This window comes from Phalacrocorax carbo, chromosome 17 (assembly GCF_963921805.1).
Source record: "Phalacrocorax carbo chromosome 17, bPhaCar2.1, whole genome shotgun sequence".
In the NCBI taxonomy this organism is placed as follows: domain Eukaryota; kingdom Metazoa; phylum Chordata; class Aves; order Suliformes; family Phalacrocoracidae; genus Phalacrocorax; species Phalacrocorax carbo.
Window position 1 is genome coordinate 923,746 of NC_087529.1, and position 27,188 is coordinate 950,933.

General features: G+C 41.7%; 2 protein-coding genes and 1 long non-coding RNA gene across 9 annotated transcripts in view; 2 read left to right on the forward strand and 1 right to left on the reverse strand.

Moving 5' to 3' along the window:
- TPST1 (tyrosylprotein sulfotransferase 1) overlaps positions 1–9,193 on the forward strand; it is a 41,694-nt gene extending 32,501 nt beyond the window's left edge. For all 4 annotated transcript variants that reach the window (XM_064467804.1, XM_064467803.1, XM_064467802.1 and 1 more), the window contains exons 4-5: positions 6,197–6,247; positions 9,146–9,193. In XM_064467804.1, the coding sequence (XP_064323874.1) occupies positions 6,197–6,247; positions 9,146–9,163 (69 nt within the window). In that variant the 3' untranslated portion in view covers positions 9,164–9,193. The remainder of the gene's footprint in view (positions 1–6,196; positions 6,248–9,145) is intronic.
- On the reverse strand, positions 6,473–12,138 carry LOC135316079 (uncharacterized). The gene is made up of 2 exons (XR_010375527.1): positions 10,555–12,138; positions 6,473–7,255 (listed from the first exon to the last, which is right to left on the reverse strand). It is a non-coding gene; the product is annotated as an uncharacterized LOC135316079 (long non-coding RNA).
- Positions 12,139–12,261: 123 nt separating this feature from the next.
- On the forward strand, positions 12,262–23,153 carry KCTD7 (potassium channel tetramerization domain containing 7). Of its 4 annotated transcripts, none has more exons than XM_064467806.1 (6): positions 12,334–12,424; positions 13,905–16,284; positions 16,410–16,602; positions 17,416–17,585; positions 19,294–19,472; positions 19,967–23,153. In XM_064467806.1, the coding sequence occupies exons 2-6, from the start codon at positions 16,214–16,216 to the stop codon at positions 20,341–20,343; spliced, it is 990 nt and encodes a 329-aa protein (XP_064323876.1). In that variant the 5' UTR covers positions 12,334–12,424; positions 13,905–16,213; the 3' UTR covers positions 20,344–23,153. The 4 variants fall into 4 exon arrangements, with proteins under 4 accessions (XP_064323879.1, XP_064323876.1, XP_064323878.1 ...); XM_064467808.1 differs by having other exon boundaries at positions 13,905–14,557; XM_064467809.1 differs by lacking the exon at positions 13,905–16,284 and having other exon boundaries at positions 12,262–12,424.
- Positions 23,154–27,188: the final 4,035 nt, after the last annotated feature.

Genomic DNA, 27,188 nt, shown 5'->3' on the forward strand with positions numbered 1-27,188 from the left:
CAAAACATTAACTTCCCCTAAGCTTTCTAAGCAGTTATGTCCTGTTCTTGTCAGTTTTCTTTTCTCCTTTCCTGTCTCCCTGCTGGTGACTTGTGTATGTACAGGTTAAATATTTTTTTTTTTCAGTCTGGAAACAAAATTATGATTCTTACCAGCTAAAGTAGAATGTTTGTAGCTAATATACAGTGTGTTTGTAGGTAATGGAAGGAAAACAACGGTCTCTGCTAAATTTGGATTTTTCACTTTAATCTTACCTGCCTAGGACACCAGAACGGTTAGCTGGTTTTCTGTGCTTCTGTAATACTGCACAAAAATAATAAGATGCAACCAGTATTTGTACTTTGTCATCTTAGTTCTGGTTTTGTTTTAAGGAGTAACAGTGCGAAGCTAACTTAATCTCTCCTTATGTTGGCCTCCAAGTGCTATGTGGTGTTATGAAATAAAACATCTCTGACGGTATCTGCATGGGTGGAGTACAAATCTAACTCAAGTATAACAGATTTTTCTGATATTTTCAATAACAAAGCCATTAACTTTTTGTTTATCTGTTTTATGTTAGGCCTGACAATATTATCTTCTGTGACACTTTATCTTGTCTCAGTTAAGGAATGCAGAGCAGAGGGAACAAGGTCTGAATAGTGTTGTGCTCTTCAGCAGATCTCTGCATGTGACCTCCTCAAGGGGCAACCTTCAGCTATTCAGTGACTGCAGAATTGTGCTGTCTTGCGGTTTTCTTGTCTCTGGCTAGTCTGTCCATTTTGTTATGATTACAAGGGTCCCTTCCTTATAGATACGTAACTGACTGCCCCCCCCAAGTTTTAACAAATTCTACATCCTGAACATAAAGGAAGATAACACCCTGAAACTAAAAAGAGTCTTCATGTGCAAATGATGCAGAAAATGCAAATAACTAAGCTGTGTGAACTGGTAGCCTGATCACTCTAGGATGAATCACAAAAGTAGAATCGCTCCACGTTAGAGTGTCTGATATGTCCTTATCAGTGCTGTGAGTTTGTGAAAAAGCATATGGCAGCAGTTTAACAGAATATACTGAAAGTGGAAAACAGCTCATAACTGCAAGACTCTGACTTATGCCCAGCAGAAACTGGCTTATTGTTATGTTATTGGCTAAGTGGTTTCCTTTCACATCTGTAACATATTACATCAGATTTTCTTTGGCATATAATTCCCACTAAATGAATTTGTATGCTTACAATACGTATTCCAGTCACTACTTTTAACTTTTTCATGAAGTTAGGTTCCTTGCCTTGGAGAGATCGAGAGACAGAAGTGTACAGAACTCTATAGAAAAAGTTATGGTTTTCATCATGACTGTTTAAGTATATGTGGATTCTTCTAATCGCATCCAAAAGCTGTTATCTATCTCTGTTTTATGTCCTGTTGATGGTATTTTCTGCAGTAACATCTAGAGGAAAAACAGTTCTACTAACTCCTGTTCTGTGCCTGTTTTAAATTGTGAGGAAATGTCTCCTGCTGTTGAGAGTTGAGATGTCCATGAAAATTGTGATTTCAAGACTTTGTATTTGAGGTTTCAAAGACAGAAACAATCTAAGATAAAAGGTGTGAAGTATACTTATACTAATGCATGAGAATAATTACCTGTGTTGTCAAAGATGTGTAATTGTGGAGGTATGCTGTAATGACAGGCTGCTCAAGGCTGTGCATCTCTATTTACACTGGTTAAGTGAAGCATAAGGGCATTTGGCTTTTTGGGCATCCTCCCTGACATTTAAAACAAAAATTGGGGTTTATTTCATCTGTCTTGTGACCACCAACAGCACAGGCTCTTTCAGTGTCCTTTAAATTGTTGAATACCCTCTTTAGTAGGTGTTTCTTCCAGCATGTGGATTCCCAACAGTATTGTTTTTCTCCAGAGGTGCTGATTACTTTTTTTAAAACCAACTATGCATATCCAAGATTAGTAAGGCATACAGAGTTACTAACAAAATACAAAATTAGGTACGGTTGCAAGCTGTCTTTTGGGAGTCCTTCATAGGCCTGTCTAAAGTCTTGTTCTCAGTGTTGTTTCTACTGGGTAAATGTGTACATCTAGATGTCCCTTTCTTGGCAGTTCCAAGGAAGAGGTGAAGAATTGTGTAAGCCTTGTAAACCACCTTAAAAATTAAGGAAGGTCTGAAAGAGCGAGCTGAGGGTACCTCCGTGTACTGTGCAGTCTCTGGAAAGGGGCTCTGTTCTGGTTTTGCCAGTGTGTCCCCACCCCCACCTTTTTTTTTTTTCACCATCAAACATCGATAGCTTTGTGCTCTGCAGCTTTGATGTTTTCAAAATCTAGCAAGCCCAAGTATGCTTACTTGCAGGTTAACTTATAAAGACCTATTATCTCTGTACTGGAGCTGACCAAATATAATGTGACTCTTTCTAAACCAGGCTTGAAAGTGGGTGAAAAGGAGTGTTTTAATCTTCTATAAATATGAATTATAGGTTACACTTCTGTTCTTAAGTTTTCCATGTGTATTTATAAGGGTTTTCTCAGACAACTGGATCTGAGCCTTGTTTTCTGATCTCTTATTAAGAATAATACGCAATTAGTTTGACTATCAGAATGTGTTTTGTTTTGGTTGTTTTTTAATAGAACAGCTTGAATACTGCCAACACTGAATGACAAACTGACACAGGCTTCAGATTCCAACCCCCCCTTTGGAAATCCATTTGGACTTGCAAAATAGTTCCCTTAGAAATGGTGAACACCATTTCTGCTCAATTTTACTGAATTCTTGCTTGGACTGGTAATCATGCCAGTGTCCTGCTTCTGCCTCTCTGCTGCCATTCTCTGAATAATGTGTTTTAGACTTAGATATTGGTCAGAAAATAATTTTGAATCTGAAACCTCTGAATTTCTTTGGCTACACATGGAGTCATTGTTTTTAGAATTTCTGGATTGCCGTTGGCCCCTGGGTTTTGATTCAAAAGGGACCACTTAATGTTTTTGGAACTACTTTAAACCAGTTTATATGCAGTCTCAATCTTGACAAAACCAGCATTCTAGATAATGTTGGTTCTGAACCAAAATTAGGCACACTTGTGTTTTAAACCTAATATAGACACATCATCTTGGGCCTGTCATTGGTTAGATTTGCCTTTGTAAATTGTGGTGTGTAAACTGTGATATTTAATGTGAATGTAATATTAAATGCCCCTGAAACATTCTCTTATCTTTCCAGGCTACGACATTAGTGTCTTTGTTTTTCTTAATATTGAGGATGGATGAATGCCCTTGACTATCAACTAGTAATGCGTATTAGCAGTAAACGCTGTTGCTACAAAGGGCATTAAAATGGTAATGCTTTTAGAGCAGACAAATGTATATATAGATATATAAAAATTATTCTGAGTCCTAATTGCAGGAGAAAGAAAGAAGCGGGCCTCCAGAGAGACAAGCGTGGTTTTGGTCACTCTGGTTCTGAATCAGTCACAATGTACCATCGTCATCAGTATTAACTGGTTTTAAGAATTCCCAGAAAATAACTGCAGTGCTTTGCCAGAAAAGGTGAAGAAGCCTGTTTCTTGCAACACCAGTACTAGTCTAATAAAAGATCCTGGCTTTTCTTGTGAATCTTGCCTAGGTTGTTCTGTAGCATTTTTTGATGTGATAATATTGTTGATTTGTAACTTCCATTTCTGCTCTCTAGAACACAGCCTGCAGTTTAATGGCTTGGTTAGAAGCTGAAACTATTAAATACTCTCCTAATTTATAAATATTTATAGTACATCTGGGCTCCAGTAAGCCACATGCTGAATTTTTGACCGGTGTGGCTTTCATTAAGGTTTCCATGGGAATGACAGTACCCCCTTGCTGAATATAAATGAGCTGTTGCCTGTCATTTTGAATCAGCCTTTCTTTTCACCTAAAACATGGAATATCGGAAGGAACAGAGTTCTGTGGTGTGTGTGCAGTAATTCCTGCTCTCACGATGGGACTTAGTGAAGCCTTGTTGTTTGGGTATGTTTAGCCTGGTGATAAAGCGTAAGAACGGCCAGCTCCTAAGTCCACTCCGCATGAGTCAGAGGGCTGAACGCTGCAGGCCTGTTCGGGTGAGGTGTCTTTCAGGCAGGAAACTCTGAGCTGACTCAGCTGCAGTCCTGGGCTACTGCAGTGTATTGACAAAAACAGTATGTCTTCATATTCTGGTCATTATTCATAGGAAAGCGGAGAAAATGGATATCGTTAATAAGCATCCCTTCCTGAATCTTCTTCCTTTGACGCAATTTTCAAACCAGGGAGTGTGACTCTGAGCGAGGGTTTAGAGTAGCCCCACTTCCAATTTATGGCTTTATAGATTTTCTAAGTAGGTTTGTGGCTTTTGATTATTTTTTTTTTAAATATGATTATAGCTACAGAAGACTACAAAGAACTCATGACATTAGGCTGTTCTGTCTTTTTGTTTCTCGGTAAAACTTTTCAACTATACTGGGGGGGGGGACTAAAAACAGAAAAAACACCACCAACACCTCCCCCAACCCCAAAACAAAACAAAAAAACCCAAAACAGAATACTTCTCCCCCCGCACCCCTCCCTTTCAGATTGTATTCCAGTTTAATCTCAGAAGCAAACAGCTTTTAAGAAGTATCCTTTGGAGAGAAGTCAATACATTGCGAATTTATTTCTTAATTAGCCAGATAGTGGAAACACTTGTTTGGTATGGCTGTATGTATGTTTGAGGATATCTATTGCTTGCTCTTTCTCCAAACAATGTTATTTCAAAAGCAGCATGCACTGAGAGATTAGAAATTGTGGCAATGACTAACTCCCATGAACTGAGACTGGTACTGAGGCTACGGTTGTAGGAATTCAGAATCACAAGAGTTGCTGGCTGTAACTTTGTCACAGCCCTACTAGTAGGTGGAACTCTCCTGTACTCATACGTGAAGCTATTAAATCTGTATGTTTATTAGTATAGGGAAGGATTATCCCACAGATTTTTTACATTTCTGTAGATGAAAAGCACATTTATGACTAAATGGTGTGAAAATAATAAAGGAAAACTTAAGCCTTATCCAACACTGTTCTCCCTCCACGAGCTGGGGGTTTCAGATGTGTGGTTACAGCCTGTGGGGGAAGGAGTTAAGTGTCTGCTCTCACGCAGTGTATTTGCTTAGTGACTCAAGGTCTGACATGGTGTACTTGGAGAAAATTGCTGGTAATATATATGTACCTAATACAATGGTATCTGTTATCTTTAAGGATTAAAGCAAATACATTAACTTTCGTATAACCTGAAAATTACACCAGCTAGATACGTAGAATAAAGGGATAGATATGTGTAAAATAGGGCAGAAGGAGATGCTGACACTCCATGAGTGTTGGCCACTTTAACAGCATTGAAACCTAAGCTGTTAGCATTTTTAGACTTCAGTCGTGTTGCCATGATAAGAACTTCCCTTTGACAGCATAGTAAGATGGGATCAGCTCAAGTGAGACTTCTGTTTGGGTGAATGATATGTTTTGCACTTAATGAATACTGTGACACATGAGAAAATGTTGTATTACGTGGCATTTGTTGAGTTTCTTAACCGTGAAATAGAAATGTTTGAGAACTGAATGTTGTTTGTTGCCCAGCTGGTGTATCAGTTCTGACACAGTCCGTGAGATCGTGACAGGGACCTCTTTCGTAAAACTTTAAATGGAGAATCATTTAATTATGAACTGTAATTAAGCCCAAAGGGAACTTAATTGATGGAAGGTGCTAAAATGTGAAGCAACAGATTTGTTACATATAAACTTCAAAAAAAAATAAAAGTAGCAACTCACTCCTAGCGAATTTAATCATCCTGTTAAGAATCTTTTTCTAAAAGCATAGTAAATGGATTACACAGGACTTAATAATTGGAGCAAGTTTGAAATGTAATATGACTTAAATAGTTTTACCATTTTAATGCAAACAGGGTCAGACTGTTGAGTATGGAGTAAGCCTGGGACTGAGCACACAGCTGTAGAACGACTTTGGACAACCAAACCTTGTGACTAAACTTGCTTCTGTGACTAGATTGTGCTCAGTTTAGGTAGATCTGTTTGAGCGTTACTGGATGCTAATAACCTAAAAGAATCCTTTTTCTTTTTCTTTTTTTTTCCCCTCCCCTCCCCCCCCAGCACTATAGTATTTTTAACAGCAATGAATGCTAGCTTTGAGTAATATGTTGGTTTTTGGTTTTCCAGGTCTATAAAGGTGAATTTCAGCTTCCTGACTTCCTTAAAGAAGTGCCACAGGTACAGTATTGGATTAGTTTCCTTTTTGCAGGTGTAGTGGCAAATTAGTGTGCAAACAGTCTTCATAAACCACTTCTTTATAAACTTGTCTGTTGGATCGTAAGAGAATAGGTGACTAGAGATTATAACAGAATAGCTTGTCCGTGACATGGAATCTCCAGTGCTCTTGCATTCAGCAGTCCCAAGACTGCTTCGTGTGCATGTGTCACTCCAGTGTTAATAGTATGGTGCTTGTAAAGCTGCGCTGTCTGAGTGTTGCTGAGAAACTCAAGGAAAGCGACTCCCTTGTGTAGACCAAACTGCAAAGGTTGTTTGTAGTGAAGCTCTATATTTTGTTGCCTTGCATGGAAAGGGTTAAAGCAAGTAATAGTATAGAGGGCAGAGGTAAGTAATGAGAGATTTTTAAAAAGAACTACTACTGTATCAGATAAAACCATTTCAGCCATGGGTAGCGATGGTGTGTTGATGTAATAATCAAGTGAGCTATTGAACTTCAGATTTTACTGAGAATTCATTATCTGGTACCCTTCAGTGCTGTTAATTGTCAAGAGCTACCTAAGAGACCTAACCATTGCAATAGTTAAAAGCAAAACCCTTACCATGTAGCTCTCTTAGACTGCAGGATCCCTTGCTACGTTCTCCCCAGCTTCGTGACTGTGTGGGAGGCACGCTTCCAGCCTCACGCCCTTTCCTCATATAGGCGTGATGGGAAGGTTCTGGGCTGTAACCACTAGCCTGGGTACGGACATAGGAGTTCAGTTTGGGAGGTGGCATCCCTTGCTGCTGGGCAGCTCTTCGTGTCTCCTCACGGCGACAGAGCAGACCAGATGGACTTGTTGCATGGGGCTTCTGCTGGAGTGCTCCGTTTCTGTAGCATGAAGGGCTCCTCTGGGTGTGCGTGGGTCATCGTCTTTTCCTCTCCAATGTGTGGTGAAATTAATTCTCCCTCCCATAGCCTTGCAGATTTAAGATCTGCTAATCTAGCCATGACAAATCAGAGCAGATGATCTAGAGAAGGAGCAAATAATTTGGCAGAGAAATAACAAATATTTGTATTTTATTGCTTAAATGAAATATTTTATATGAAACAAATGCAATTGCGAGATGTTCTACTTGTTTTCTCAGGTAAGAGCTGCTCAACTAAGCTTAAAAAAACAAAACAAATAACCCCAAAAACAAAACCCAATTTTTATAGGCTGTATAACTGATGGTAAATGGCTAAATGCCATCTAAAGTGCTCTCCACATTGTGCTTTGGAAGGACAACCAGAAAGTGGCTCATCACTGTTACTGTCTCGGGGTGTGTTCAAGTAAAGCTAAGTAGAAAAATACTTCCCCCCCCCCCCCCCAATTCCTCCTGCAGAAAGAGGACTATAGTGTTTGCAGGGTTGGGAGAGAAAGCATTTTTAGGGGCACTCTGCCTCCAGAGTTGTGTATCTCTGCTTGCATTACTTTTATATTATTACTTGATTTCCCATCCTTCATGACAGGTACAGTACAGAAGCTTATTTCAGATGGAAGTAGCCTATTAAAAGCGAAATAATTTGCAATGTCTTTGCTTTTAACAGAAAAAAGAAAACTAATGGGACAAGCTTTCTTGACTTCGGATCCCCAATATTAGGAAAGGAGTCTTTGATTATGACTTTTATTAGATGTAGAGATTGAAGAATACACAGGAGAATCTGCCACATGTAAACAAAGCATTTTGACTTACTCGGTTCATTCAAACGAAAATTCATTTATTAAAAAGGAAAATTGGTTTCTTTTGTTCCAGCCAAAGAAGACAGTAGAAAGGAAGTCTGGCGGCAAGATAAAATGAACGTGGATCAGTAAAGTCGAATAGCTGTAGTGTCTGTTTCTTGTTTTCAGAATATAACTTTTTGCTGTGGACACCAAATCTTTCTGATAAATCTTTGTGTGATCTCTAATGTGGGCTTTGCTCTGTTACTGGATGCTTGCCTGCTCTCGCCCTTTGAACAGTCAGTGCTCGTGCTTTGCAAGTTGTGCTCAGCTAGTAGAAAGCCGTTAAGAACCTGGCACCACGCAGCTAAATGCGCTGTTGCTCACAGCATTGTTCACTCATCTGCTGGCCAAAGCGTCTATGCAGCTTAAAGGCAAGGCAACTATTGAAATGTGTGCTGCTTAAAAGTCATTGTCAGCAAATTGCACTGAGAAAGTGTGCCGTGGTTATTTTTAATGCTTTCAAATGCAATTACTGTGGTTATTTCAAGATTATCTACATTAACATATAACATTAACATAAAAGATAACAAGATTACAGATGAAGTTGCAGCATATGTGGCTGCAAGGAGAGGGTGTGTCAGAAGAGCAGATTAAGTATTGCTGATAAGGATTTCTGGAAAATGCAGGGAGATGAGCTGTCTTTAAAACTTAGTGCACTGTGTATAGTGCATAGGTAGTGTGCTGGCAAAGTAAATGATCCTGGATCTGCCTGGTGTATCTGTTAGTTAAATTATGCTGGTTGTATTTTCCAGTTATCTTGTCCACTATTACTTGGAAGCGTCCTCTTTCAATCCATATGAGAGGGAGGCTTCAAAATGGGACTGTGGTGAATTTCAGGAGGTGGATTTATACAGTTAGCTTGGTATGATTACAGTATTTGCCAAACTCTGAGCAGATTTATCCAGAGCAAAGAAAGATCATCTAAAAAGCAAAAATTAGCTTTGCGAAATAGTAAGAATATTGGTTAAACCATAAAAACTGATGCTGGAGTTGAAATTGATGCTGATAGAGTTCTCCTTTAGTTACATTATGTTAATTTTATCTTTAGTATAATACTAAGCAGCTAGACGGCTTTGAGTACGAACATTGGTGCTGATAATGATACTTTACCTCTAATGTAAATCAGCTAATTTCATTTTAATTATTTACTTGACAGACTGAGCCTGTGGAATAGAAGATACAATGGATATTTCTTGCACAGAAGGTAATAAAAGAGCCTGCAGTCCTGCTCATTTGCTCCTCTTGATTTAGTTAAGGTGATTTTTTTAAACTTAAGTAAATCCATGTATGATTCTGGGTAAGAATAATATGAAGATACAGATCTTGATTCAGAATCTGTAAAATCACATTGAGGTGAGTCTCAGTGGTAAGTGAGCCCTAGAGGAAAAGCATAGTTCGTGTGCTTGAAGAATCACAATGCAGTTCTACGTGGCTCATCACAATTTGCAGTGTTGGATTGTCAGTGCCGTTTTAGAGCCTGGAACTGAAAGGAGTACATAAAAACCCCCACAACTCATCCGGGTGTTCTTCAGCAGAGTTTCTTATTCATTTTAGTATCTGTGTTTCAGCACTTGTGCATACTTGCACAACAGATTCAGGTCCCCTTTTTAAGAGTAGTGAAACTTCAAAGATCACTCTTAATCATCTATCTCCTTCCTTTTTTAAACCAGTTGCCTTTTTCTAGGTAAACAGCTAAAGATAACCTGATTTGTATCATTTGCTTTTAGTATGTTCCATAGCCAGTATTTTCAATAAACTGTATTTTAGTTGTTGAATTAACAATGGCAAGATTGTGCAGGGAACTCAGTGAATTCCAGACTAGTCAGCGAATGAATGGTGGAAGATTTACTGTGTTAATCCAGGATTTTTACTTGTCAACAGTGTTATCAAATGTTCTAGCTTGACAACAAAAGACAGCCAAAAGCATCCCGTTTAAACGCAGCCAAAAGCAACATGGCACACAGATATACCCAGCGTAGATATTTATAGTGGCCATAAATATACCTCGCTCTGTAGCCCTAAATATAGCCAAAAGCATCACACCAATTAGAAATAATGGATGTAATAGTTTTCCAGAGATTAATTGCGGTCCTTCATTCTGAAATCGATGTGGAAACCATAATCTTTTCAATTAGTCAATGTTAAAATGAGTGAAACATCTCGTTCATGTTGTCACTTATCTGTTGTATTTAAAACTATAATATTTCTCTCTCAAGCTGCTCTCCAGCTTCTGAGAAGCCAAATTGTTAACTTCCCAGCAGTGGCTACCACTGGTACATTGTAATGAGAGACTTTCAGCATGTAAACACACCCCACTTTCACAAGTATTTGGAATGTAAGTGCAAATTCATACATAATATTTTATTTACATCTAAATATGCTCCAAGAAGTAACTCCAAAGAAAGGGGATGGAAAAGGCAGCCACATTCCTTACAAGGAAGCTTTTAGTGACTGTGGTTAGTCTTGACAGTGACCTCTCACCTACTGAGGTGACAGTGATTATACTTAATTATGCATTATTTGTAACTACAAAATGTTTTGTCAGGGATAAAAACAGAATATTACCTTGAAAGCTCAAACATAACTTTTATTTTTCTTTTTCCTTTAGAAAAAAGACTGCTGCCTTTTCAATGGAAATGATCTTACAAGTACTGTGCCACCAAGACCAGTGAGGTGCACTGCTCATGGCCTGCTTTTTTCAGAGTTTTCTCCCCCATTTCTTTCATACTGTTTTTGTTCAAAATTTTGTCATTGTGAGTGCATGTAAACCTGGAAGAAAAAAAAAAGGAAACCCCCCCCCCGATATTAATGTAGAACCATATCACATTTGCACAACTATTTTAAGGTTTTAACGAATGCAAAGCAATGCCTGTCTCTCAAATTGCTATTCTGTCTTAATTCCAAAACTCCCATCTTCACAGATTTTTTTTTTTCCCATGTAGCAGTTTGGTTGTATATGTATGAAACTTTCAAAAGAGTTTTCTGTCCTTGTCCTGAAAGACTTTTGGTGGAACAGTTGTTTTATTCATTTGTGAAAATTGTTAAATATCTTTTATTTAAAAAAAGTTGATAATGTACAATTACAATTCAATGATCTTTTGTATTTTATTTTTCAAAATAAATGCTTTAAATGTGATTCTTTTTTATCAATGTTTGCCTCAGAGTTAAGATTTAAATAATTCAGGATACTGATATGTTACTACTTGGGTGGAAGATATGATCTAGGATCCCAGGTTTGGATCTCTAAGGTTTGTGACTGAATGCATTCAGCTACCTTTTAATAGCTGGGTGTTGAGAAAAGGTGAATTAGAGTATCCTGTATGAAAGAGTAACATGAGATTTGTCTACTGCAGGAAAAAGTAGGTAGCTTTAGCCTATTGAATGTGTTCCTCAGAAGCAGTTGCGGTGAGACCGTGTCTGAGAACCGTGCTGGGAGATGTGTGTCCTGAAGGTCTGAGCGTCCCTTGGTCACTGTGGAACACGGTAACTCAAGTAAGGTGGTTTGGGGATGGTTTTTGTGTCTTACTTTCTGCTCATCCCGGTGGCTCTTGGCATGCCCACCGTGGCCTCAGCCTTCTCCACTGCTTTCAAGAGAAGAGTTCTTCCCAGAAGGCTTCTGTGTCCACAAATCCTGCTTTGTTTGAAGCCGTTTTGGTTTTCCTCTTTGTTCTGTTGCTGCACCTCCCCCTGGAGACCACTCGCAGGGCTTGTAAAAGCGGCACCGACCGCACGGTGGTTCAGGGCCGCAGGACGCGCCGCCGCGCCCTTCCCGCCTGCCAGAGCGAGCGCGGAGCGTCCCCTAGTGCCGCCGCGGGGAGCTGCTGCCCCTGGCTTCCCGCCGCGGGCCTCCCTCCCCTCCCGGGGCGCCCGGTAACTGTCGCGTTACGGGCCGCTTCCCCTCATGGACGAGCGGAACGGAGGGGCGCGCCGCGGGCGGGGGGCGGCCGTGCGCCCCGCTCCCGGGGACGGCCCCGCTGCCCGGGCCCGCCGCGCCCGCGCGGGACCCGGATGGGCCCTACGTGAGGCCGGCGGGGCGCGGCGGCCGCTCTCGCTCCCCGCCCCGGAGCCGCCGCCGCCGCAGCAGCAGCAGGTGCGGGCGGGCGGGCGGCCCCGCTCCTCTCCCGGGGCGGGCGGGCGAGGGGCGGCGGCAGGCGGTTCCCCCGCGGCCCGGCAGGGGGCGTGAGCGCGGCGGCGGCCCCGCTGACCCGGCGCCCGTCAGGCGAGGGGCGGGAAAGGGCCCGCCGCGCTGAGCTGAGGCGTCGCCCGGCCCGGCCCGGCCCGGCCGCGGGGTGTCGGCCGGGCGCTCGGGGGCGGCCCTCGCCGGTGACCCCCGGCGGGGTGCGGAGCTGCTCCTGCCGGGGCCGCCGCCGGGCGCGGGAGCGGCAGCACCTCGGCCCGGGCCTGTCACAGCTCCCGCATCTGCAGGCGCTTTATGGTGAGCTCTGTTAACGTTTAGGCTGTCTGGAAGGACCTAGCAAGGGGCTAAGCGATTGCGCCTAATTAGTGCTTAATTTGCCGGGCACCTGGCTTATCCACACGTCCCGCTCAGTTTCTGAGTTCCCTTGGGACTGTGCTGCCTGGTCCACAAATGGGCGACGCCTCCGCACCTCACGGAGGTGAAGCTGGAAAGCTGCTTCAGGCTCATAAAAGCCTGTCCGTGCTGTGACATTCTGCGTAAGGCGGCAGCGGGTGCCGCCTGAGGCCTTGGTCCGCGGTGGCTGGGCAGCCTCCACCGCGCCCAGGAGCGTCGCTGGTGACGAAGCGCCCCGTCGCATCCTCCCATATGGCACGTCTGATGCAAAAGTGTCCCTTTGTCGTACTCTGTGTTGTCCTGTGCTAACGACTGCAGGTGCTGAGCGCGTCCAGGATTTTGCAGTCACACGTATAATCCAGTTTAGGGCAGCTCAGGGATCCCTGCCCTTTTTCAGGATGGTTATTCACTATTCTGACACAGATTTATTAGAATTAACTGGATATCCTGTCTTTGCTGCTTTATTCGCACAAACCTGTGATCATCTGAGTCTCTTTAAGAATGCTATGGAGAGACGGCTAAGTCACGTCTCATTCTGCGTCCTCAGAGGGACCCAGTTTCTCTTGAAGAAGGGAGAGCCTTTCTGACAATCTGGTTGGTATCTCCCCAAAACACGCGTGTTCCGATGTGTTGGCTTCGAATAGCAGATCGTGTAGGCCTGCTGTGGTGGATTCATACATCAGTACCTTGATAAGAAAGACTGACCCTATAATTGTTATGTCACTTTTTTATAGGTATATAACTTTCCAACACCGGTGCAACCTCAGACGGTATTTTAAGAGAATGTTGTTTAAACCGATACAGAAAAGTTGAGGGAACAGCAGAGCTTTTTTGAATCATAGCATCAAGTACAACTCGATGCAGCTCTAGGGTTGCCCTAGGGAATGAAGCAAAACTTGCAGGCCCAGTTCATTAGTAAGCTTGCTTTGTTGTGTGTATGTGAGGCAGTATCTGAGCTGTCGATAAAGCTCTGGGAAGTAATCTCTGCCATTTAAATGACACGTAGCTTGTAAACTGGGAGGAGGTATTTCTGGTAGAGTTGGATGGTGCTGAGGTATGGCTCAATTAAATATTTTACTGAGTAATCATTTTGTTTATTGGTGTTTTCTCCATATTTATCTGATGAGCTGGACCCAAACATATTTGAAAGTTAAAAGAATGCATTTCCTTAGTTTAAATAAACAAAACAAACCCTGTAACTTTAATTAGATATTTAATGGAGAAATATTTTTGTGCCTAGTTAATAATAATTTTTGTGCATGCTTTAAGTGCCGAGAAGAGGATATTCAGATGGATGCATATTCCTCATGAAATGCAGAGAACCGAAATGCAGACGACTGTATGCCAGAAAGCTGGCCAGTGAGTAGCTTATGTTTTCTTTTAGGAAGACTGCTCCGGTCAGCATACTGCGGCGTGGCTGCTCCGTGCCTGTGGATGAACAGGAAGTGAAGCAGGCCTAGAGAGGAACTTCACTTATCTTTTAATAAGTGTCAAAAAATGGGTTAAACTTGTCAACGATCAGTCTCTTCATTTTACTGCCACTAATCTTATTCTTGAAATACTGGACTAGTTGTGGGCTGAGACCTTGCAAGCTAAACCTCACCCTTTAGGAGGTTGTTTTGTGTGACTGTTCCAATGGCAGAGAAGGTTGTTACTCATGAGCATAACATAATGAACGTATGCTCTCTCATGATTTTTTCCTAAACCTTGGTGTCATGTTGAAGGAGGATTATGAAAGAGGAAGATGATTGCTTTTTCTCAAATCTCTACTTCTGTTGGGAAAGAGGACCTTTTTGGTACAGTGTCAGATGGATGAACTTACCCAAAGCACGTTCTGTGGTCCATGATTCCGATACACATAATGGAGCTGAATTTTGTTTATTCAGACTACGCTCCGTTTACATGAAATCTATGGGACCTTCTCGAAAAGAGTACACAATTAAGGATCACATTTTTGGTCAGTCTTGAGTTCTTTTCAACAGTCTTAAGAGGACTGGAAATAGAGCAGTGAAAGCGCTGGTGTCAGGTAACAGCATTGTAAGTAATACGTGCACAGTAAATACAGGCTCACACTCAATTTTGACTATGTATCTTATAAATTAAGCTCTGCAAGCTGTTTCGGGATGATAATTTGTTTACCTCCTTAAAGGAGTCCCTACTAAAATAATCTTTTATGTTGTATATGCTCTTTATCTGTGAGGCATAGTTGACTTGTTTTGATAATTGATGATGTCAGAATAAATGTTGTTTCAGGACAAATACTAAAACTGTTAATAGGGTGTGGGCATTGAGGAGCCCTTCCATCCTTATATATCTGCCTGTGCAGTGTACTGTGGAGGAAAAATGATTATGAAGTAGAAGTCCATCTTTTGAATGGTAGAGAAGAGAAATTAAATACCTGCCTTGAGCTGAGGCAAACCTCTTAAGAAGCTGCAGTTTAAAAAGAAATTTTCTGGAATCTCACGCTACTTAATCTAGGTTTGTTAGGATATTAAACAGGATCTAGGATTCACCTCCAAATTTTGGTGGAAGAAGGCTATGTACAGTCCCAGAGAATGGGGAGGTTTTGATCCCATTTCTAAAGAGTAGCTGTTTTGACCAGGAGCATCCCGGTTCTGCCTGGGTTCATTTGGAACTTGCAGCTTTTCCTTAAAGAGCTGAGATCTCCAGACAGCCTGACGATGTGCATACTGACTGTATTAGTGGAATTAGTAAGGCAGAATAATTAATCACAGCTCTTAAAATTTTATGTAATTTCTGCTTGTTGATTTTGATCGGAAGCAACCTTTATAAAACATTTATTTATTCAATAACTGAATGTACCAGATGCGCTTGTGCAAATATTCCTTCTCTTTTTATGTTTTATAGTGATTTGAGAGAAGGAGCTTGCAGGGTTAGAGAGCTAGATAAAGCCTCCAGTAGAATAATGTCTTTGTTAGGATGTTGTGATGCCACTGGAGACACCACAGCAGTCCTGTGAAGAGGGGTACTTCTTACGTAAGGATGCAATGCAAAGAGAACAGCGGGTTTTCTGGTCTTTCCTACTCTGCTCTTGGAATTATTATTTTTATAATGAGCTCACTGTTAGTCCGTCCTGTCTGCTGGCTTAAGGAGGACTGTGAAAGCACTGTAGTTGTGTTGCTGTGCCTTTTTTCTATGTGGAAAAGGAAACTGATAATTAGCGGTAAATGCAGAAGATAATAGGCGCAGTCAAGTGCAGGCGTATCAGCGGTGTGCGTTTGCGTCCTGTCCAGTACCAAGTGGTGCAGTGCGCAGGAAAACGTCCCTCTTCTCTCTCTGGTTGGAAAGCTCGATTCTCACAGTTCACAGGAAGTGCTAGAACTGAAGAGGGAGCCTGTATGGTGCCTGTCACTGTCCGTGGCAGGGCCTGATCCGCTTTTGCAGCTGAAGGTGATAGACTGGGAGCTTGGTGGAGCAGGAGTCCGGGGTGTTGCACAGCGCGCGGGGCCAATGAGAGCGTGCATTTCGGGACGTGCTGCTGCAGATGGCCTATTGCGGCGGGCGGGGTGGAACGGCAGCCACCCAAATTCATCCAGCAGATGACATTTTGCTGCAGGAGCGTGGCGGAGCCAATCATGCACTGCACCACGCAGCCAATGGACGCCGGTCTCTTACCCAGCCACTGGCAGGGGCTCTGTGACTGTCGGACCTTGGTGCGGCTCTGCAAACTGCATGCCTGCAGACAGCCCTCTCCCAGTTTGTTTCTCAGCACAACAGTCATCCTTGCTGCGATTCGTTTCCCTGTAATAACAATGCCATTGTAAATTACCCGTGTAAAGCTGCGGAGTGACGTGCCTTGCCTGCCACGTGATCTTCTGCAGCTGGTGGGGAGAGCGCCTAAGGAATTTGGGTCTTGTTTCCCATTTAGCACTGCCACGGCTGCCTACCCAGCAGACCTGCTTACGAGAGCCAGAGGGATGGTGGTAGTTACAGGGCAGAACAAAGTGAGTGGAAACCCGGATGATGCCATGTCGAGCTCAGATGCAGAGGATGATTTCCAAGAGCCAGCCACTCCTACTGCAACCCAGGCAGGACAAGCACTACCTCTGCTGCCTCAGCAGGTAAGAGCTCTCTGGTGCTGGTCATCTGATAAGGTCCAGTTATTGCAGCATGTACTGCTCGGGCGGCAAAGAACTCCGGACTTTTTGCTTGGAGTATTTATGGATATCCAGTTCAGTTTCCATCAGCAGCTAAATGATTGAATAAAACTAAGTCTCTTGAATTTGACTTCAGTAGCTTGGCAGCGTTACTTAGAATTTTCATCCATGTTTGGACTTGACACATACAATTAAGTTTTTATTCTGGTACTGAGGCATCTTAAGGTGTGATACTAAGATTTTAGGCCTGCTGTAAACCTAATGTAAATACAGAATCACTGTTTTTTTCAGCGTATGGTATGGCATAGTATAGTATGGTGGTGTTAAGGAACCGGTAGAGTAGCAACTGAGTGCAACTCCCCAGGTTGGCCTGAGGCTTCCTACCTTTATTTTGTGTGTGTGTGTGTGTGTGTGTATGGAAGAGGAGCCAGGGGTGTTGGTTTTGTTCTTTCTTTCCCCAAAAGAGCCAAGAGGAGGCATTCATGCTTTTAATGAGTATCTGGTTTTAAAGCTGAATTATTACTGCTGTTTCAGGTTTCCAACTAAAATGAAAGCATTCACTGATTGCACCCAGAAGCCAGCCAAAGTATTCAAGGTATTAACCCTTAAACCTCGCTGTTCTGTGGCAACAGGTCAGGAGAGAAGCATTGGTCGGGCCACATTACGTCGCAGTGGCAAGACTGTACACCATGTCTCCTAGAAGTTGTAACCCTGTTGGCCTGAACGTGTCTGCCGAGGCGTAGAGGCTCGTTTCTGATGATGTGGTTGCTTTTGCAGTTCCCAGAAGTTGTGCCGCTCAACGTAGGAGGCATGTATTTTACAACAAGACTGTCAACACTGAGACGTTATGAGGACACAATGTTGGCGGCTATGTTCAGTGGAAGACACTATATTCCAACAGATCCCGAAGGCAGATACTTTATTGACAGAGATGGAACCTACTTTGGGTAGGTACAGTGTCCTCAGTAGTACACTTTAAAAGTCGTTACTGAAGAAAATTATTTTTAAAGAAAAATAAGTTTTAACTTTTTTTTTTTTCCTTCTAGTGAAATCATATTTGTGTAGTAGGTAAATGTGACTGGCTGGCATCCACGCCTTCAAAACGTCTCAAAAGGAGGGTATATTGCAATTAAAAAACTATTTGTTTTTCATTCTTAAGGGCTTAAGTTTTACAATAGGAAAAGAAAAACAAATAATGTTTTGAATTTGTGGATTGTCTCTTCCAGAGTACCTCCCTTCAAGGTATCAAGTTGTTTTGATGTTTTAAAAAAGAATGTATTTGGCACTGCTTTTCATATGAAGCTCTTTTGTACAACACGGCTTTTTTAATTGTTATTACAGTATTTATGATAAAGAGGGAATGGAAGGAATTCATCTAGGTTTCTAAAACAGCTGAAAGTATGATTTCTGTGTTTAAATAGGATATAACGTCACTGGTAAAAAAGGATGAGCCTCAAAATTTTTTTTTTAAATTATTATTTCTGCTGGTCATGCCATATTCCTTCACCTTCGGGATTCCTTTTTGTGTGTTTATCTTTTGTTTTATTTTTAATTAAACTAATCACGATCTTATTACTACTCTGTTTGAATTGGTGTGAGAATTCTAGAAAAGATAAGCAGTATTCATGGGTTAATGTTCATAGGTTGAGATCTGTGCCCAAAGCACGCTTTGCAATTTAACTTACATTTCTTGTTTCTCCTTTGTAGGCATTTCCTTAATCTCTTCAATGGAGGAGGACTGAATTATTTGCAAAGGGCATTTGGGCTGTACTATAATTGGGGACAGGAATAGATTAGGCCACTATAGTTATTGGAAAATAATTGTTTCTTTACACTTGGCAGTTTGGAGGTACCTGGCACTTTGTTGGAAAGTCACTTCATTTGTGATGTTATCAATCTGAATTGAAAATAGAGCTGGCACAGAGAGAGAAGTGAGCCCTTGCTGTATTTGTTGACATTCTAATGAAGATTGCATTAACGCTTGTTTTATTTGATCTGGTCAATAATAGTTTTGTTGGTTAATGTTTACAAAGGGATTTCTTGTTAAAAATCTTGTGGCTTAACGGTGTTTCAGAACTACAAGGAAACGTTCTCTCATTTTTATTGTTTTTATTATTATTGTATTTTTTTTTATTGCTATTTTTATTTATACTACAAGTGTATATGACCCTAATCCTGTGAAGAGAACACCTCCTTTGCAAATATACCATCCCTTCAGCTAGACTCCTGGTTCTGTGTGGGATAGAACGTCCACGTGTATGATTCTCCAGGAGAATGGAAAAGATTATTTTGTCACAGACCTAAAGTTGAAGTACAGTGACTACGATCTCTTCCCCATGGAATACTGTGTCCTCTTCTATTTTAAGTGGTACTCCACCTTGAGCTTTTTGTTTAAAATATGGGGGTATTTTTTGGAATGAGTTTTGACATTAACAGAGGCAAAATGTGGAAATGATGGCCTGGAAATTTGAACATGGCAAATGTTTTAAAAACATACGTTGGAAAAATGACTAACTTGTTTCAGTTACTGTCTAAGCGAAAGGATATTTATCTCAATAGAATAAACAATGAATATCCAGCGTTTTATCTCCCTTCCCACCTGCAGTAGTTCTGGTGGAAACTTGTTACTCTAACAGTATTTCTGCCCTTTTTTAGAGACATACTTAACTTTCTACGATCTGGTGACCTGCCACCAAGAGAACGAGTGAGGCCAGTTTACAAGGAAGCTCAGTATTATTCCATAGGGCCATTGCTAGACAACCTAGAGGATATCCAGCCTCTTAAAGGAGAAAAAGTTAGACAAGCTTTCCTGGGCCTAATGCCATATTACAAAGGTAAATAAACAAAGTAGTATTGACTGCTCCTTCTAGCGTGATTCAAGTAGTATACAAGGTGCTTCCAGGTCTGATTCCATTGTATTTGAGAAGTTTATTATGTACCTTTCATGCTCCTTAGATCTTTGAGGTCTCCGTGTCAGAATTGTTCTGCTGTATCCAAGGATGTGCATTTTTATGATGTCTTAAAAGGGAGCAAGATCTAGGCCATAACATGCAAGGGTTATTAAATGAGAAAATTTCTCTGCCTCTGCATTTGTTCTGTTAGGACCTGCAACTGAGTAAGCTTCGGCATATAGTAAGGACACCAAGTGCACGAGAAAACTGAGATCGATTTAATTGCTATATAGCTACATGCAGCCTCCCGCTGCTGTCAGTATTATGTTAGGAATAACTTGTTAAGCACTGCAGTAATATGTTTCGCATGAAATAATTGCATTTGTCTTCTTTCATTAGGTGCTTCATTGTTATTTTCATCTTGGTTTTTTTCCTAGATCATTTGGAACGGATAATTGAAATAGCAAAGCTTAGAGCCATGCAAAGAAAAGCAAGATTTGCAAAATTGAAGGTCTGTGTCTTCAAAGAAGAGATGCCCATCACTCCCTATGAATGCCCACATTTCAATTCTTTACGTTTTGAAAGGAGTGAAAGTGAGACAAAGCTATTTGAGCATCATTGTGAAGTAGATGTATCTTTTGGCCCCTGGGAGGCTGTGGCTGATGTCTATGATCTTCTGCACTGTATTGTGACAGACCTGTCTGACAGAGGGATAACTGTGGATCACCAGTGTATTGGGGTGTGTGATAAGCACCTGATAAACCACTATTACTGCAAGCGTCCTATCTATGAATTCAAAATTACTTGGTGGTGAGTTATTTTGTTCGGAATGTGCAGGGGAGAAGACGACTTCTAGACGACAAATGCTTTCAATGTTTTTGCAACGTGTCTCTGGAAATGCATTGCTGCTAACGTATATTGGAATCCGTCTGCTGACATGTTGGCTAACGCTTAGCTGCTCAGCGAAAGGGAACCTGTTACAGAGGTGGGAAAACCTCTGAAATCTTGAAAAACCAGCCTGAAACAAGACTGTTGGCTCAGGTACCTTAACGAGGCACAAAACAAAATCACCTCACGGAAATTGTGGAGAGGAGCGTCTGACATCTTCTAAAAGGTGCCACCTACCATGTGGCTTTAGTATCATAGTCTGCAAAATAGATATTGCAGATCTCAGCTGCATTATTATAAAGCTGGGGTGCTGATAATGCTGACATGACGTGGTTGAATTTTACCCTCTTAGAAATGGTTTTAGTCACTACTTAAACTTACCACTGTATAAAATCGAATAACACCAAGCACAGAGATTCTGGAAATGTAATTTTGATGCAATAGATAATTTTAAAAAAATTAGGAGTATTCCCTATATATCATTAATTGTTGTCATGATTAAGCTCTATTTCTTTTTTAATTAAGGATCTGCGTTATGAATTACAGTATTATATTTCAATTATTTCTATTGTTATAAGAAGGAATAGCAGATTTGGAATATATTCCTTAATGCTTTTAGGAATAATAACGGTTCGTGGAAGACTTGTGCCTGTTTTTAGCCTTAGAAATTCTAAATGTTTACAGTATCTACAAAAAAAGAAGCTCTACAGAATCAGGTCATTTACAAAGGCTTTTGGTAAATGAGAAAATGCTATATGTATGTTCCTATTAGCAGAAGTAAGAGGAATATTTAATGTATATTATTTTATTACTGACTCTTTTTACATTCTGTGATATTAAACTTTGTTCTAGAGTTCGAGTCAAATGATGTTACTAGACAAGTGCTTCCTTCACCTCACCTTCAGACAATTAAGCCTCATTTTTAACATTCTTGTTGACCCTTGTGTAATATAAGGAAAAAAAGGTCAACCTTTATATTAGAAAATTTCTGCAATTATAAACCAATATATCTGGGTAGTAAATTTCTTTCTGCACTGAAAGAGGCAGCCATTGCAGAATCATAGTCTTTCCAGAAGGGAATTGTTGCACTTCTGACATTAGTAGCCACAACCCGAAGTTGAATTACTTTATGTCCAAGACTGAAAGGTAGATCTAAACATCTGAAGGTAGCACTGTTTTGTGAGGTACAGAAAGCTCAAGTTTTTTTCTAAAAGACCCCGCTTGAGGTGGCCTCAAAATAATCTTAAAGAGAGAGGGAAAGTAAATGTTTGCACATTGCATTCCATTGGATTAGTTAATCCAAGAACATTGCTTTTTTAAACTTTTGACCAAAACACTGAAGACACACGTTAATTTGTAATTAAACTTCTCAGTTACTTGAGGTAATTCTTAGAATAATTCTAAGAACTTCATGATCTAATTGTCTTGCAAAAGAGACAAATTATTTGCATTGTCACACTTTTATGTATTTAATTTAGGAATTTTTAGTAAATTGTCTCTCTGAGATGGGGGCATATAGCTCTAATGATCCCTTTTCAAGTGTTTACTTACCGAGGATCATTGTCAAGTGCTGAGTTTCAAGTCCAGAACTAAAATTTTGAAATGGAGGGAAGAAGGAAGTTAGGTGCGTTTGGATCTTATTTGCGGTTTGTTTAAATGTTTTTTTTTAAATATTGGCCTTTGTGTTACAAGTTGCTGTGTTGGACAACCCAAATTTAAAAGTCAAACTGAGACTAGCAAAGCTTCCCTAAAATGAGAGGAAGCTTGTATGGTTTCTTTGCTGCTCTGCTGGCTTCATATTTTTTCCACAGGAAACTTTAAACTGCAAACCACAATTTCTAATAAAATGACATATGATGTTAAAGCTGAGGCTTACAAAGTTTTGGCTGCTTGTACACTTCAGACATTTAAGTTCAGGATTTTCAGCATCAGTTGATTTAGAGACTACAACGACAACTGCAGTTTTACTGGGTTATTTGGTGGGGTTTGCCACTTCCCATATACATGTTTACATGGGACATAACTCTGGTTTGAATTTCAGCACTACTTGCAGAAACGGAGCACAGTCTGATTTAACAGTATGTTTTCTGGTTTGGCGTTAAGAATTTTTCCACTGTTATTTTAGAGAAGCTACGATGACAAAATTCCTGTTTCGATCGTGTTTGCTATTTCTTAATATGCACACACTGGTATTTTATAACCTTTTCCTGTTTATTGCTTAAATAAGTAGAGACGACTACCTAACCAAAAAGATGAAAACTAAAATCTGGTCTGTATCACCTGTATCTTAACTGAAGCTTTCATCCTTCAGATCCTCCAGCAGACAGCAAATGTTAAGTGCAATATTGAAAAAGAAAACACGGATTTGAGCCGACACGCGAACAGATTAAACACATCCATTCTGTGTTGTGATTTGTGCAAGTTAACGATATTGTTATTGACTACTCTTGTTCTAAGCAGTCTTTGTTTACAATGATGTAGATGATATCGCCTAGTGTGTATTCATTTTTTGACAGAAGTAGAAGAGTTGAGCAGGTGGATGTTGGGCAGTATAAGAACTGGTTTGTATAACATTATTGACTTTTCTTGGCATATAGCGTAATTTTTGAAATTCTGCATTTGCAACAAAAATGAGTAGCTGATCTACTAAATCCATGTTTAAGATGATTGATGTTTTTGTATATCATGAATGCTTTATAATTGTCTAATTAAACTAAATGCCAATGCTTTTATTTTCCTTCAGGATTCTTTATATCTGGCTAGGCCAGAGGTTTGCTAGAACATATTTACCTGTTTCTCTGTGGTTCTCCTGCTTGGCTTTTTTGCCACTTTATCATCTACGTAGCTGCTTCTCTAACCCCCCACTCCCAGACCCCCTGTGTTTGCGAGCCGACGCTGTAGACAAGTTGGCCATGGTAAATGGTCTCCTGTCACCAATACAGTGATGCTACGAAAATCACGTTTGCAGATCATTAGAGGGACGATGCACGTCAGTCCGTGTAGCTCACTCAATTTGAAGGAAAGACATTTTTCATGTCGTGTTCTGAGACAGGCTACGTGCCACTTTTGGTTCCAAATGGATACACAGGAACACGTGTGTTAGAATCAACTCTTTCCCTCCTCCCCCAAGAAGAAGCCTCAAGTATTTTCAAAGCACAGATTGCATTTCTGCATTGCAGTGATTACTCTGGTTTTTATGAATACTGGGGGTAATGGTGGGATAGTTATTTAAAAAGTAGAATTTTTGGCTGTTTTTTTAGGTTGCTGTGTGTCTGAGCAAAACCAAAACGGGACTAATCTTTTTAACATCTATATATGCATTGTCCGGTGGTTTTTAACAGGGAGCAAAGGGAGGTTTTACCATCAGGACTCATACTAAGTGACTTGGCCAATTTCACAGCACATTAAATGTTTCTGCATCTGCTTTACACTTGTAGAACAGGAAGGATACCTACTTGTCTTTATAAAGCACTCAAAAATTAAAAGATGCGTATGTGCAGCATCCACTTAATGACTGTTGATTTCAAGAGTTTAAAAAAAAACATTTAAAATAACATAACTTTTCAACTTGGTGCGGGCTTCTTAACTTGAATATCACAGCACTCTACGTAGTAATCAGAAATGCCCATTGTAGAACCTCCGTCCTTGGAGGAAAGTGACGGCGCCAGCATCTTTGATCGGGGAAGCCTTTGAGCCGTGAGCGAATTCTTTCATCCTCGTGGTGCATGTTTCTTCTGAGACGCTGGATTTATTTTTTTTTAAAAGCTAATTTTGACCAAAACCTATAACAAGGGATCAGTTTCTGCATTGATGAGGGTGTGGGTTCTTTTGTTTTGGGGGTTTTCAGGTCTCAGTTATCTGAATGGCAAAAGCCGTAAGTTATTGCAGCAGCAAGTTCTGCACGCCCCTCTTTGGATGGATTTTTTTTTTTTTTTTTTTAAGTTTTAGGAAGTGTGCCTGGGAGACACATCATGATGTAATATATGCAAGTACCTGAATTTGTTAGTGTATTTTTGAGATTTTGTTGTTGTTCAGCTGTGTAATACTCTTTCCTGAAACTAGCATGAGAGGCAAGGGTTGGGTTCCACACTGGTTTTCTGACAAGCCTGCTTATGCCTTAGACGCCCCCTGCCCGCATTTTGTAACATCACTCATCCCAGAGGTGGTCAGCGCGTGAAAAAGTCATTAGGGGAAAATCAAGAATCGCCCCTGATTCTCGGCAGCGAGTCCGTTAAGAGGATCTGTACTCGTTAATCCAGTGCAGGCTCCGGTCTCCGGCGCCACCAGGTGCCGACGGCTTCGGCAGTGTCAGAGCGGTGTCGGGGCTGGGCCTGGCTGTCACGAGTCCCCGAGGCCGAAGTCGGAGGCGTCTGCCATGCGAGCCGTGCTGGTTTGCGCAACCACATGATCTGGCCTTACTGAGGTAATCGCTAAAATTCCAGCAGACTCTGAATCATGTTGGTATTTTAAACTCTTCTGAACAGTAGCTTTGTTAAACCCTCATCTGTTTTGAGCCAGGTTGTTCCAATGTCCGTGTGTGAAAGACAGACAGGGTGGCCAGATTGTACTTACGGTTCTCGGGATGTCTCTGTTTCCCGTGTGGAACCTGAAGCTGAGGGAGGTTGCTGATCGCTGCCCCCAGCACTGAGTACAGCCTGTTTCAGATGCATCCTGTGCATCGAGCACGGGCCGGTTTCTGCGAGTATGAAAGTGGGAGGGAATTATTTCTGCAGCGTGTTTCCCCAGGGACAGTCCTCACCGGCAGCGGAGGAGGGCCTCGGCGAGATCCTGACCCGCGCCCCCCACATCTCCGTTTGTCCGATGGCGCCCAAGAGGCGTGAGGAGGCGAGGTGTCCCGCCTGGCGTTTCACAGAGCGGTGACGCTGCGACTGGTTCCCCCCTCGGAACTCGCCCCTCTCTAAGCTTTAGGAGCTGCAGCTCTGTGCAGGCAGTGCCTCACTTCTCCCCGCCGCACCCTCGAATCTGTCTGCAAGGTGAATGCTTAGTCTGTTTTAAACTGAAGGGATTATGTTAACGTTACAATACCGTGACTGACGGTTGCTAAAGAAGCGGTGAAAATCTTATTACTGACAAAAATACCTGAATAAATGGATGAAAAAAACCCTTGTTTATAGCACAATCACTTTACTTTCACTCTTCTGCTTTTTTTTTTTTTTTCTAACGACCATTAAGAAAAGTAAACTTGTTTCTTTTAAGGGCTTACATCTGTTTCATAGTAATGTGTTTTCAGGCTAAGTACCTGCATTTTGGGGTTTGAGGGCCTTGTTTATTGCTTGCTACGAGCTGAAGGATAAGTGCTTGATCTCTCACCTGTTTGCTTTTTTCCTTAAAATAATGACTGATAGAAAATCATGACGTTTAATTCTATCTTCATTTGGCATTTGCAACCTTCCTGCCCAGCTTTATTCTCACTGCTCCTTCTTGACTGCAGGTGACCCGATGAGGAAGATGGTGGGAGCGCCAGCAGGGAAGGTCTCGTGTCAGAGCGTGGTTGCGTGGCAGAGCGTTCCTGCCGTTTCACCCCAGCTCCGGTGCTGTGAGAGGCGGAGGGGGGCTCGTCCCCGTTTACGGGGGCTCAGGCAGAGGGGCCAGCCTGCCGCGAAGCCCAGCTAACCTCGGCGGCGTTCGTCCCTTTCCTGTGTACGTTCCTTGCGCTGCGGTGCCTCGAGTGAGGCGGGTGGGAAACCCAGCGGCTGTGGCCTGCGCTGGGAAGGGCGGCGGTGACGGGCGAGGCGGCTGCGGGGCCGCGCTGCTTCCATCGCGGCATCGTTCTTTAGAGGCCTGAGGACCTTTACACCACAGCTTATGCATTCGACCTTTCTTTTCTGTGCGGCAGAGCACTGTAATAAACTGTGGGGCGCAGCTGCCTGACAGGTGAGAGGAGACCACGGGGCAAAGAATGTACAAAGCTGATCTCTCAACTCATCGTACATCTCTGGGACATGACATTCCTTTCACTTTCCTCATTTAATAGCTACTTTACTCTGGACAATTTATAGACCCCCCTGGCTTTAAGTAATGATTGGTGTTACTGAAGCCTGGAGCCGTACTGACCTCTGGTTTTCTGTAGGTAACACACTGCGAGTGCTTTCAGGTTGTTCACACACAGCAGAGAAGGACCCAGGATAGTTCTGAGTTTTGGGCTGTGGAAACAGAATTTCATTTAACAAACAAAAAAAAAACAACTCGTGTCTTTCATTATCTTTCTGAAATAAGCTCGATTTCAGAGGGTTGTTATGTTCAGTTATTATCTTCTCTATATAGTTCTCTGACCGGGAATTGCTTTCCAGAACAGCAGTTTTTAGTCATTTTACTTACACAAGCTTAGTAAAAGTTCACCTCCACTTTCACTGTGACTTTTATAAGTGGATTTTGTTTTGCTGCAGTATAAATTGTATGTCTATGCATTGTAACCTGAATTGCCTTTGGAAACCCAGCCCGGATGCAGGGTTTGGAATTGTCGCCAAACGTGTTCTGAGTAAGCTGCCGTGTGATGTTTTAATACTGTGGGTGCTGCAGCCTATTATTTCTTACTACGTTTGACTTTTCAGTTCAGGTAATATATCGTCTATGGCTTTTATTTTAAATAAACAGAAGAAAATGTGGATATGGTTTGTGTTGTGCAATAAAAGCATGTTCTACTGAGACCTGCTGGAACCTGGGTAACCCTGCGGCCGCTCCAGCCCCGCTCCTCGCCTCCCCTGAGCTTCGAGCTCGCTTTGCGCGACTGCGAACGACAAGGGCTCGCGG